At 45.6% G+C, this 13,711-nt stretch overlaps 1 protein-coding gene across 1 annotated transcript in view; it reads left to right on the top strand.

Annotated features, from left to right (window-relative positions):
- Positions 1–12,942: 12,942 nt before the first annotated feature.
- Positions 12,943–13,711, top strand: part of PTCHD1 (patched domain containing 1) — a 49,183-nt gene continuing 48,414 nt past the window's right edge. Inside the window, exon 1 of the mRNA XM_075913318.1 lies at positions 12,943–13,434. Within this exon, the coding sequence (XP_075769433.1) occupies positions 13,367–13,434 (68 nt within the window). The 5' untranslated portion in view covers positions 12,943–13,366. The remainder of the gene's footprint in view (positions 13,435–13,711) is intronic.

The following is a 13,711-nucleotide window of genomic DNA, read 5'->3' as shown; positions in this document are numbered from 1 at the left end:
AGTCTTTGAGATGGAAAAACATAGACACAAGATGATCAAGATCACAAAATAGCAGAACTAGCTTTTAGAAGATTCTAGTTACTGGTTCCATCCTCACTCCATTAGACTATGCTGCATCACTAAATGAACTATAAACTGTGTGATGATATAAATACAGATCATATGAAGATGAAAAGAAAAACCTTCTAAGAAGCTAAAATATGTAATTTATTTATTATGAATCTGAAAATCTCTCATATGATTGCAAAGTACATTGTCAGTATAACTCAATATGCACAGGTGAAAGAATGTGACTGAGAGGTGATGATTCTTAGTCAGAAATGCAATGTGCTGAAGCTGTGCATCTGTTGTTTATATTTACATAACTGGTTTTACTAAATACAAAACCGAAGCAACAAACTAAAGGGGAAACAAGTCAGGTGTGAAAAAATCAAGGTGGTGAAGCATACCATAAGAGAAAGCAACAAGCTATATAGGCAGTATATAAATAGATTAGTATAAAAAGTTATTCATTCATAATCCAACATCTTGATACTCAGCTAATGGGTATTTTAGAAATACTGAAGATGATAAAACACATGAAACTGAAATGTGTTTGCTAGCCTTTGCCTACAAAGGGCTACTTTCTGGGGATCAGGGAACCTAACCCTGCAAAGACATGCCCACAGACATAATTAGGACTGTTCAAGAGTGTACCATCTTTGCAGAATCAGGGCATATGACATTAACTGACCTACCAGTGGTATCCAATCAAGCATTGTCTAACACTGTCTTCTGATTGAAGAATACAGGCAGTCCCTGGTTACGTCAGTCCGACTTAAGTCGGACTCCTAGTTATGAACTGGGGGGGGGCACAGCTAGTGCGGGCTGCCTCCCCCACTGTCACCGCCTCCAGCGGCATGGGGGGCACTTCCCCCCAGCAGATCAGGGAGACGCGGAGCTAGCGCCGCCCTCCCCCCCCCAGAAGACCAGGGAGACACGGAGTGACTTTTCTCGCCGCGGAGGACGCGGGCGGCGGGACTGCCAAGACGCGCTGCGGTCTCGCCGCCCGCATCTTCCGCGGCGAGAAAAGCCACTCCGTGTCTCCCTGGTCTACTGTGGGGGGGCGCAGCTAGTGCACACACACACCCCCCCCCAGAAGACCAGGCTTTTCTCGCTGCAGAGGACACGGGTGGCGGGACCGCGGCACGTCTCGGTGGTCCCGCCGCCCGCATCCTCCGCGGCGAGAAAAGCAGCTCCATATCTCCCTGGTCTTCTGGGGGCGGCGCAGCTAGTGCGCCCTCCCCAGCAGACCAGGCTTTTCTCGTCGAGGCCTTGGGTAGAGCAGCTGGGGGGCTGCCAGGTTGGTCCCACAGCGCCAAAGTGCAGCGCTACTGGACCAACCCAGCAGCACCCCAGCTGTTCTGCCCCAGGAGTCCCCAAGTCAGCTGCTGAAACTGACCAGCGGCTGACTACAGGAAACCCGAGGCAGAGCTGCTCTGCCCTGGGCTTCCTGGAATCAGCTGCTGATCAGTTTCAGCAGCGGCTGACTTGGGGACACCTGGGGTAGAGCAGCTGGGGTGCTGCTGGGTTGGTCCCCGCAGCACCGAGGTGCGGCGCTGTGGGGACCTACCCGGCAGCGCCCCAGCTGTTCTGTCCCAGGCGTCCAGATTCAGCCACTGTTGAAACTGATCAGCAGCTGATTCCAGGAAGCCAGGGGCAGAGCAGCTCTGCCTCGGGCTTCCTGTAGTCAGCCGCTGGTCAGTTTCAGCAGCAGCTGACTTGGGAACACCTGGGGAAGAGCAGCTGGGGTGCTGCCAGGTTGGTCCAGTAGCGCCAAGGAGCGGCGCTGCAGGACCAACCCAGCAGCACCCCAGCTGCTCTGCCCCAGGCATCCCCCAAGAGCAGCTGGGGTGCTGCCGGGTTGGTCCCGCCGCGCCAAGGGTCGGCGCTACCAGACCAACCCAGCAGCACTCCAGCTGCTCTGCCCCAGGCATGTCCGATTCAGCCGCTGCTGATCAGTTTCAACAGCGGCTGAATCTGGACGCCAGCTCCGACTTACATACAAATTCAACTTAAGAACAAACCTACGGTCCCTATCTTGTACGTAACCCAGAGACTGCCTGTATTGTACAACTGGAGCTGAGGAACTGTCCACAGTGCTGAAAAGTAAGTCCAATATTAGTCTTTGTTTTTATATTTGTTTTGCGTCCCTAAATATTAAACCAGATGCCAATTTATGCGTCTGCATATGGTGAAGTGTACAATTCAATTTGTGTCTATTTTATGTGAAGATAAATAAACAGAAATGAAACAGTCACGATGTATGGACAGAGTTATTCTTTTCCCACCAAAAATCTGATGCCTGCATACTCTAAACAGCTACCAAACTTCCTAGTTATAGTCTACCATACTTTACAACTTGTTTGCCATTTTACTCATAAACCATAGTATCTGAGCCTTTTAAACAACTAACTGTGATAGCTAGATAATGAAATCCTTTTTCCCACAAATAACATGTGTGTGAATGGTGCCATAGCCACTTCTATCTCTGTGGGTCACTTTTACATATTTAATAGAAAAACTGTTTTACTAATATTCACACAGGAATCAGGGTTACCGTTAGGATGTAAATTTTGTATTTATGAACAAATGACAGTAATGCAAGACCTCTGTCTTTCATTTACATTAATATGTTTAAATGCTTTCACAGCATCTTTATAGAAATTCATGTCCCAAATAAAATATTTGCATTTTCTATTTTCTAGTGAGCTCTGTCACCCACCTATCTGATCTAACAATGTTTAATGTCAACTGGGAGTGGTCCACCCTAAAGGCAGAGTTATTGTATGACTGCTTGTTAAAATGTGCTATGTTAGTTGTATTGACTTGTTTTTTTATATTAGCTGTTACGTTTCTGTACATTGAAATTATTAGGCTGCTTTTTAGAATACAAATTGAATTCATCTTTCTGCAAAAAAGGACCCTTTGTCAGCCTAATATTGTTTTGGTGAAGGAAAGATCTGCCTAACAGATCTGAATCAGTACTGACATGGACGTCTGTCAATCGGCTATGTTTTAAAATAAACAGATGGGTGGGCCTATTGAACAATCTGGACTGCCATAAATGCAAGCCATATGTGGTGAAATCAAGATATACCATCAGAACGGAATTCTGAGCTCCAAAGATTTCAGTGTAAGAGGTAAATCCAGATGAAATATAATATTTGAAGAGCTCTGACTAGAGCCTAACTCTCTTTTCATGCAGTCTGTGCCAATGTGTGAGTAAGTGAATTCATTTCCCTACTACACTGAGGCTACATACAAACACAAAGCACCCCTGACACACAAACACTTTTGTTTCTTTTTTCTATCTGTTCATAGTAATAGTGCAATCAGGGGATCTCCAGTCCAATTTTAGTATCATCACTGCCAGAAGCAGGCTAATGGAGCATCTCAGAGATGCCCATGAAACTACATTCCTAACAACCTAGGACACTTCCCCTTTTTTATTACACTCCATAAAAAACAAGTCACCCAGGCTTTCTCTTAGCAATCTTCATGAATCAGCAAAGAGCTGCTGAAGAGTGACTATCAGGGGCACCCAATAAAGAATCGTGTGTCAGCTATCGAAGTATTTCTTGGTGATTTATGTTCTTTTTATATATCTACTTAGCTAGAAGGCAGGACAGTCCAGGGAAAGCATGCGGATTTGCATTTTACAGAACAAACTACAAAAAAGATACTTTCAAACAATATTTATATTTGGGGATTGCTTTAATTTTTGCTTATTCAAAAGGGGGAGCCAGTTTATGTGATTTCTCCCTAAGATATAAATTTGAAAATTCAGATGTATTCTCAGCCTGTGTATTGTTATAGACGGCAAACCATCAGCGTCTGAGGGGACTAGAGAATGAAGCTTTGAAGTATATCCAAAACTAAAGAATTAGTTCATTCTTTACCCCTTTTCTTCCATTATCTGTGATTAACATGAGGTGTTCACATACCATACGTGAAAAAAAATCAGATTACATTTTTCTTGTCTGCATCACACAATTTGTACAATTTGCAATACTCTAGTCTACAGCAAAAATATTACCTGCTTTAATCATGTCTGCTAGAAATTAAGAAGGTCAGCAATGAAACCTATGACTGCAAATGATGAGGGGTATAGACATATCTTATCAAGTGTGCAGTTTCTTTTTTGTATCCCATGTCCATAAAAGTGCACAACCCTAAAATCTCAACCCTAATGTCATTCTAACTCCCTGGAGGGCATGTTCTCAGGGATACTGCACATCCTTAACAATATTCTCCCTTAATCTAATCTTTCACTGCATTTCTGCTTTTTTTTTGGCACTGTCATCAGGAGGAAAACAATCACTCTTCTTCAGGGTTCCCCAAACTGTGGTCTACACAGCACTTGGTGGTGGTTTTAAGAGAGTTAGCTAGATCCATGAAGTTGGCTCTGCTCCTTGCTGCCAGCTGAGAGAGACAGAACAGATGGGAAGGAGAAAGCAAATGAAAAGCAAAAGTAAACAGTGTGATTAATTTTATTCAAAAGGAGAAAACATGTATTGCATCATAACAAAGCTTAAAATACAGCAATAACAATTTCCAATATAAGCAATCACTGTAGTTGCCACAGGGATACTACATGAACACGGAAAAAAGATGTGGGAAGGTACCCAGCAGCTAACCTGCCTATTAAAATGTGACCCACACTGTGAAGAAGTTTGAGATCCTCAACTCTGTTTTATATGTTAATTGCAAACTGACTAAGACTACAAGTGTGAACTTTCCTCATTCACCAACAGTAGGGTGTTACTTTTATAGCCTTCTCTGCACAGTCAATTTCTCAGTTGACTTTTAAAAACATCATCCCAGATCTTCATCTAAGGAGCACTCAGCAGAGTTCTCTGAGGGTATGTCTACACCAGGGCTACTCAACTTTGGAAAACCCAGTGGCCACAATGATACTCAAAGCACATGCCTAGGGCCACAACTTCAGTGTGGTTGCATGGCATGCAAATATATGCAAATATATACAAATAGCTTCTTTCACACTGAGGGGCATGAATACAAAGATTAAGCCTTAAGCCATGGCACCGACCCAAATGTGGCCAGTGTGAGCCAGTCGGCACCTCTCAGGATCTGCCCACAAGGCTACACAGCCAGCACTTCCCACAATGCCCCGGTGCTCCTGGCACCTCCTCCCTGGAGGCTAGAAATGCCGACACCCTGTACCCGTCTGTTCCACCTGGCCCATACGTTTGCATCTTTCAATGCTCACCCCGCCTAGGAAACGCCTCACCATTGTGGAGCATGTTCCCAGTGGAGGCCATGTTCAAAGGATCCCAACCGGGGGCCGTGTGTTGAACCCTACATAAACCCAAACCAAACCAGAAGCTGCAAACAAACTGGTACCTCGAAATAAGCTACACAATTTGAGCTATACAAATTGTATAGCTTATTTTGAAATAGCTTATTTCAAAATTTGGCGCCGCCTGCACAGCGCTAAATTTTGAAATAAATCGCTATTCCGGCGTCTTCCTTAATCCTTGTACAACGAGGTTTACAGGAAGCCAGAATATGAAGCCTGTTATTCAATTGTATTTTGAAATAATGGACTTCTTGTGTAGATAGAGCAGAATGCTATTTCAGAATAATGGACGTTATCCCTAAATAGTGCCGCTGTGTAAATGTATCCCAAGGGAATGTAAAGGTGGACACTGTGCTTCCACCATACATGGGCTAGACACATACCAGTTTTGTCCCCCAGAACATATCTGAACACCTTCTTCATCAGTTCTTATCACCATATGGATGTTGGGACAGATTTTCAGCTTATGTAAACTGATGTAACTCCAGTGATCTTCGATAGAACTGATTTATACCATCTTAAGGCTCTGGTCCTAAATCATATAGGCTTAATCTCGCCAACATCACTTACATTTTCCTTTTCCTCTTCATCACAAAAATCTTGAGCTTCATCTTCACCCTAGATTGCTGTAAGCCCACTTCCTTCAGGCTCCAACTGAAGCCTGCATCACACAATTTGGTCAATACTTTGGTCAAGCCTATATGATTACAAAAATCACCTACCTCTCTTCATGCTAAGAGCACAGAGACACTCCTAAAGTCTCTGCACTGGCCAGCTGCTATCAGGGTGCTTTTCTTGATGTTTATCTCTTTTAGCTCAACAAGAAGAAGGTTATAAAGAACAACCTGATCTTAGTTTATAAGTATCTATATGGAGAACTAAAATTGAATAGAGGTTGAACCTCTGCGGTCCAGAACTATCTGATTTGGAATCATCCGCTCTCTGGAATGATTCTAGTTAGCTAGATCTCCAAGTTTCCCATGGCCCCATAAAGATTGTTTACAGCTACCAGTCCTGGCTCTCAGTGTTCTGTGTTGTTAGTTAGCTCTAATTTGCCCTTAAATGTCCTATAACAGCCCAGTAAGTAGGGGAAGTGTGGGTAATGTTGCTAGACAATATTGACCTCACGTTGTCTGGAAAATTCTCTGGTTTGGAACCAGTCAGCTCCCAAGAGTGCCAGACTAGAGAGGTACAACCCGTAATGGGCTCTTCAATCTAGCAGACAAAATCACAGCAAGAGCCAATGGTTGGAGTTGAAAATAACACATTCAGACAGGAAATAAGGCAAAAATTTTTAACACTGAGGGTAATTATCTATTGCGACAATTTACCAAGAGCTGTGGAGGATGCTCCATTAGCGGCACTTATTAAAAATAATGGATTTTTTTCTGAAATATGCCCTCAAGTTCAAACAGAAATTAGTTAAGAGAAGTTTTATGACCTATGTTATCTAGTCTATCCTCTTAACACATTGGTCCCTTCTGGCCTTAGAAACTGTGAAAGTCCTTACAGCTATCTATACCCTGTTTTTAAATGGAATTCCCTCTTTATTTATAACACGTTAGCAAATAAACCAAACTCCCATGGTTCTCTGTAGATGAACCAAAGTCCCAGGCTAAATTTAATGGATTACGTGTGTCCTTTTGCTTTGATCTGTGAACCTTTAGAAAACATGTTCAGGTGTGCAGGAAACTGAGCAACTGAATAATTGTTTCATGTGTTCTGTGATTAATAGGATGACTTGATCAACTGATGTCTTTAGCTCATCAATTATGTAAATGGAGATGTCAGAAAGAAACATCAACAGGTATACTATGAGAGTGAAAAGAGACAAAGAAATTCTATAAACATGTTGGACACGTCTACACAGCAGGGCTAAAGCTGAAATAAGCTACGCAACTTGAGCTATGTCAATTATATACCTTAAGTTGAAATAGCTTATTTCAGCTTTTGGCACTGTCTATGCAGCTGGAAGTCAGAGACAGAACGTCTGTTATTCCAAAATAACACTGCTGTGTAGACGTACCCATGCAGAATATATAAAAGGATGAATTTCTAAAAGATAGGTGGAACAGCAAAAGATGCAGATCTGCTTCCTGAATTGATGATGTATTAATTGATTTGCTGCCTTTCAGTATTATCCTAATTAATCTTTGACTGATCATCTTTGATTAATAAAATTGAAGCTATTTACCTGCCCTCTTATTACCAAGAGAACTGAACCTTTATCTAATAAAGGCCACCTCTCCTTTTTTATGTTCTTTCTCAAAACTATTTCTTATCTGTCCTAAAGACATATACTCTAACCTCAAAAGGAAATGCACACTCATAGTATTTTCATCCTCATTATTCCTCTTTCCCACCCTTCCAGCCCACAATGCTGTCATCTCTCCCTGTTGTTCTTTTCTTAATTAGCTGTCTGGAACTATGAAACATAATTTTCTATGTTGTAAAGTCCTTTTCATATCTTTGGAGGGATATAATTAATAAATAATGGAAATCATATTCTTAAATCTTTCTAAGGCTTCATCTACATTGCAGAGTTAAATCGGAAAATTGCATATCTTTTTCCGAGGCTCTTTTGAAAGAGGCTTTTCTGAAATTTGGCACATCTACATGGTGTCAAATTTCGGAAAAACCTGCTCTTTCAACACATCCCTTATGCCTTATAGAACAAGGTTTACAGAAATGGTGAAAGAGCATGTCCGCGTTTTCAAAAAGTTTTTCAGAAAAGCAGACACCTTCCTTGGATGCAGCATTGCTTTTCCGGGATACCTCTGGTATCCCAGAAAAGGGGTGCAGTCTTGACGTAGCCTAAAAGATGTGTGATGTTAACATTGGTACTGTCTGATTCATGGGAAGCATACGTGCTATAGGCAGCAATAAAGAGATCCAGACAATCAGCCCAGATCTTCTAGCAGACATAAGTGCAGAGCCTCTATTAAGCTTCACTATCTATCAAAGGGCAATGGGGGACCTGCAGATGCTAGTGAACTACCCTTTTCCTTTAGACCAGTGTTTCCCAAACTATGGGCCACAGCCCGGAAAAAAATACCAGGCATCAGTGTGGCTGCAGGGAGGAGAGCGGGGCATGCTGGGTGAAGGTGTGTGTGGGGGGGGGGGGGAGGAATGGCTGCCGGGAAGCAGGGCTGGGGGCAGCAGGGCTGTCCGGCGGAGATCGGAGGGGCGGCCGGTGGAAGCAGGACTGGATGGGGGGGCGGGGTGGGGCTGGCCGGGGGGAGATTGAAAGGAGGACGATGGGAGAACCAGCCACCGGAAACAGGGCTGGATGGGGGCAGCAGGGCTGGCCAGGGGAGATTGGGAGGAGAAGAGGGGGAGAATTGGCCAGCTGGGAGGGAGTCGGGGGGAGCGGGGCTGGTTGGGGCGGTCGTCGGGGGGAGCAGGGCTGGCTGGGGGAGATTGGTGGGGGGCAGGGAGGAATCAGCCACAGGAATCAGGGCTGGATAGGGGAGATTGGGAGGAGAAGCGGGGGCAGGGAGCAAATCGGCTGGCAGGAAGCGGGACTGACCCAGGCACATGCAGACCCGGGCACACGAGTGAGTCCGGCCCCGGGGATTCCATTCCCCCCTCCCCCATATCCTCCCTCGAGTAGTTGCAAACTGTCTGGCTGATAGACACACTCATGCAGCGTGAGCACATCTACCAGCCAGGCAGTTCACAGCTAAGAACTGATACACCTAATACTAATAAAACTTACCTAATTAGAAAATATCGGACATTTTATGTGTCCAGTATTTTCTCAATTTGTTTCCTGGACACCTGGCAACCATACCCCTCCTTGAACCCTCCCTCCTAGACAGATGCCCTACCCCCAATCTGCTCCTGTTGCTGTCTCCTGGAGTGCCCATGCTGTGCCGGGTCCCCCAAGTCCTGGCCCAGGCTGGGCAGAGGATGCAACCGGGTGAAACACTGAACATTTATTTATTTTTCATTCTTTTTTTATATGCGTTTATATTTTTGAGCTGCAAAAAACAGTACTGAAAAAAAAACAGGTTCCAACTAAAGTAAAACGTTTGGGAAACCCTGATCTAGCCAGCTTTCTATCCACCTTGCAGTTCATTTATTCAATCCATATTCCCTTAACTTGCTGGCAGGAATATTGTGGGTGACCGTATCAAAAGCTTTGCTAACCCTGGCACTGGGGGCTTTGGGAGGACCAGAAACAATTTATTTGAATATTCATCATTTGCTTAATGAATATGCAAATATATGTTACAGGTCCTCCAAAAGCTTTAGACCATAGCATACCTCGGCTGGATAGCAGATGTTATGAATGGCTGTAGGAATGGCAGAGCAAATGTTGATCAGGTCTCATTTCTTGTGTGGTCTAAAGCATGCTAGCAGCAGGGGCAGATGACAGTTTTGCAGGGCCCCGGGCAGCATAATTCCGCGGGCCCCCCCTTTGCCACGGCGCATGCGCGGGGCTTTTTGAAGCGCGGGGCCCGGGGCAGCCGCCCCGTTCGCCCTGCCCTATATCCGCCCCTGGCTAGCAGGATTCAGTTGCAAACATTAAGACTATCTACAGTAAAACTGTGGTTTTGTAACACTCTTCTCTGACCCAACAACAAAAATGATTGAATTATGTCTGTTCAGCAACATTTTTCAAGCTACCCTATGTCTGACACCTATGTATGTGCATGTTTTTTGTCCACCATGTGTCCCTCCAGTGGCAGAATATGGTGTAATTTCCCTGCATCAGAGGGAGGTGGAATTTGATGGGAAAGGGTTGAGCACAAATATCTTCTCCAGGATGGCTCACTGTACAACATTGTGCCGTAATTCCTCGCTTAACATGTGCCCGCTTAACACATTTTCGCGATTGCACAATTTTTTTGGGAGGGAACATTTTTCAAACAACATGACCCGTCCCCGCAATAACACGATTTCCCCTAGGGCTGGCTGGTGGCCGGCAGCTGCACAAGGCTTTCCCTGCAAAGCAGCAGAGGTTCTCCGCTCGCTGTGCTGTTCCCCAGAGACCCCCTCTGGTCAGATGCTTTGCTCCCTCTCCTCCGCCCCCCGCTTGCAACTGGCGGCTGGGTTTCCCCAGCTCGCCGGTCACTGCCAGCTGCGCAGGGTTTCGTCTGCCTCCTTACAAAGCGGCGGAGGTTCTCCACTTGCCATGCAGTTCCCCAGTGACTCCCTCTGGCTGGACGCAAGGCATCCAGCTAGAGGGGGGGGTCACCGGGGAACTGCGCAGTGAGCAGAGAACCTCCGCCACTTTGTGTAAGGAGGCAGGGAATGGCGCAGCGAGCAGTGAACTTTCGGAGGCAGGGTAAGCTCCGTGCAGCTGCTGGTGACTGGCAAGCTGGGGCAACCCAGCCGCCGGCTGCAAGCCTCCTCCCCTGTACTTCCCTTCCCTTCCCCAGAGCCAAACACCTTCCCTCCCTGCTATAACCCAGTCTCCTTTCTCCCCCAACCTTATGTCCCGGTCCCAGCTGCTAACAAATGCAGGCTGGAGCTGCAAGTACATGTGCACTTGCAACGCAACCCCCACCTTTTCCATTATTTTCAATGGGAAAATTGACCCTGCATAACATGTTTTCACTTAGCACAATCATTTTCTGAAACGTATCTACCATGTTAAATGAGGAATTACTGTATGGGGGGGGAGGGTGGCAGTATTGAGACAAGAGTGGGAGGAATGAGGATGTCTCCAGATCTGAATCCTTCTAACCTATCTCTCTGCCCTAGTAAAGTGATTATATTAGGATTGGGGTGGCTGCTGCCATTTGGGACTAGATTAGTGATCCTCAAACTAATTGGATTTAGGCCTTAAAAGTCACATTACTGAGGTGTTTGGAAAAACATGATATGATGACATAGCTACAGCATACAGAAGCACATTGTTATACATGTGTGTGTGACACTGAAAATTGAAATAACAAAGATCACTGTTCCACGTTGATGACAAAATACCATGCAAAGCATATGGCGTGTAATGCAAATAAATCCTACACTGTAAGCAATGTATAGCTATAGAAAGATGACCTCTCTAGCTGATAAGGCACTGGACTAGGAATCAGGAGGTCTAGGTTTTATCCCTAGCTTTGCCACTGACCTGCTATCCTGAGCAAATCACTTCCCCTCTGTTTCCCTTTACCCCTTTTTATTTGTCTTGTCTAGTTAGATTAAGTTCTTTGGTACATGGACTGTCTCTTGCTATGTGTTTATACAGTGTTTATGTAGTTTTCCTGCAGCTCCAAGGCAGAGGGCAGGGGAAGGCACAATTGGGGTCTTTGAACATTACCATCATACACATATATCACTAAATAAACATATATGAAATTGTATTATGGAAAAGTACTGGACATCACATTTGCTGCAACTAAGAATATCTTAGTGTATGAATTCTGGTGAAGTATTCCAATTAATGGAAGCCTGACATGCAATAACTTAGTAATGCCATACTGTTCAATCAAGTTCTCATTTGAATGTGGTTTTCACATTCAAAATCATCAGGGACACAGAAGCCAACTCTGCACTCAAGTTTGTATGGGGACAATATGAAACCTTCCATAAGCCAGATGTCTATCAACAGACCATCAATCATCATTTTAGATCACACATTAGTGAAACCTGATATTTCTGTGGTATCGAATCTGATATTTCTCTTTGCACCAACTTATAGTACAATGATGGAGACATAAAGCTGCCACTATTTTGATTCACCAATACGTGCAAAACTAATCACATAAAAAACTCCCTTTTCACTCATTCTTAATGTTTCAGGAATGGGTAGTAATTGGTCTATTAACAATGAAGCCTTTGTGATTTGTGCAGTGATGGCTGGCATGAAGCAAAGAACAACTGTTTAATTGTAAAAGAAATATGTGGATATATGGGTTCCAAATATGAATGTTTTAAAGCAGTTGCAAATGTATTTCTGATTTCTTCAAATTGTTTTTATGGATATAGTTACACCATTTATTCAGATTAGACTGTAGATGGAGCTAGGTATACAAATAAACTAGGTTATAATATTGCACATCACAAGGAAAGGGGAGGTTTTTTTACTTTTTGCAAAACTAAATAAAGGCATTGGTAAGGTGATCCTTCAACAAAATTATTAACATTTATAACAGGTAGCAGACTTTTGACAAAAGCATTAGAAAATCTGCTAGTGAAAGGTAGTAAAAAATAAGCTGTAAACACCCCTGTGAAATAAAGATCCAACCTATATAAAAATATTGACAGAAGGAAAGCTGAATCAAAATCTGAAAGTCACTCCTGGGAGACACCATTAGAAATCTTAACTGACTCATCTGCTGGCTATGTCATCTCCAAGGGAGAACACCACTGTGACATCACTACACACCTCCCAACTAATCCCAGCGGTGGGGAAAATATCCAGGCACTTGACACTGTCTGTGTCAGTGCGGCTTCAACTTTTGATGGCTCTCTGCATGCCCCACCCTGCCACTATTGAATCCAGACGGGGAATTCGATGCCCTGCTCCGAATTGCACATTCCTTTCGGTTCGGCATCGCCTACTCCCCACCCTCCTCCTCAGATCAGCTGCTTAGCTCGCCCTCGCACACCGCGATCCCCCGACCCTTCTCCGTCGCCGGGTCGCCACGGCGCGGTTGGGGAAGGGGAGTTTTGCTGCAGCTCCAGGGCAGAGGGCAGGGGAAGGGCACCAGCTTCGGCGGGGCTTCACTTTGGCAATGGGCATGTGCAGACACTGTGCACATGCCCATTAGGGCCGCATGAGGCCGGGCGGATTCTGCTGTTCCACCGGCGAACCCCTCGCCCCACGCCGCATCCCGGGAGAGCGGCAGAGCCAGACAGGGGAGACCCAGGCTCGCTCGCACACAGACGCGCGGCCAGACAGGGCGGCGGGAGGAGCCGCCTAGACGTTTCTGGCTCTTGCTCTTTTTCTCCAGCGAGCGGCTCCCCGCCGCATGTGTTGGCCGGGCTAAAGGATCGCGTGATACCAATGAAATACACCAAACTGTATCTCTGCGCTGAGCCTGGGCCGGAACAATGGGACCCGCGGCCGCCGGCGTGGGGCCCAGCCCCCCAAACCTGCTGCTAAGAGGCTGTTTGCAGAGGTGAGGCTGGAAACTTTCCGGAGGAGCGTTCCTGTGCCACTGGCATGCCCGGCGCCCTCCTGCCCTGAGCGCCTCGTGATTGTCTGATTGGCAGCTCGTCCCTTGGAGGCTCACGGCGGCGCTGCCATGGGGCTGACCTAAAGCGAGCCCGGGGCGGGAAGGGGGGAATCCCTCTGCCCCTGTTGGCTACACAGCGCTTAGCCGTGTGGCTTTGCAACCGAGCTGCCGCGCCTTCTTCCCGCCGACTTGCTCCCCGCCCGCCCTCCAGCCGCGGCGG

Source organism: Pelodiscus sinensis, chromosome 1, assembly GCF_049634645.1.
Source record: "Pelodiscus sinensis isolate JC-2024 chromosome 1, ASM4963464v1, whole genome shotgun sequence".
Lineage (NCBI taxonomy): Eukaryota > Metazoa > Chordata > Testudines > Trionychidae > Pelodiscus > Pelodiscus sinensis.
This window is presented reverse-complemented; position numbering and strand designations above follow the sequence as displayed.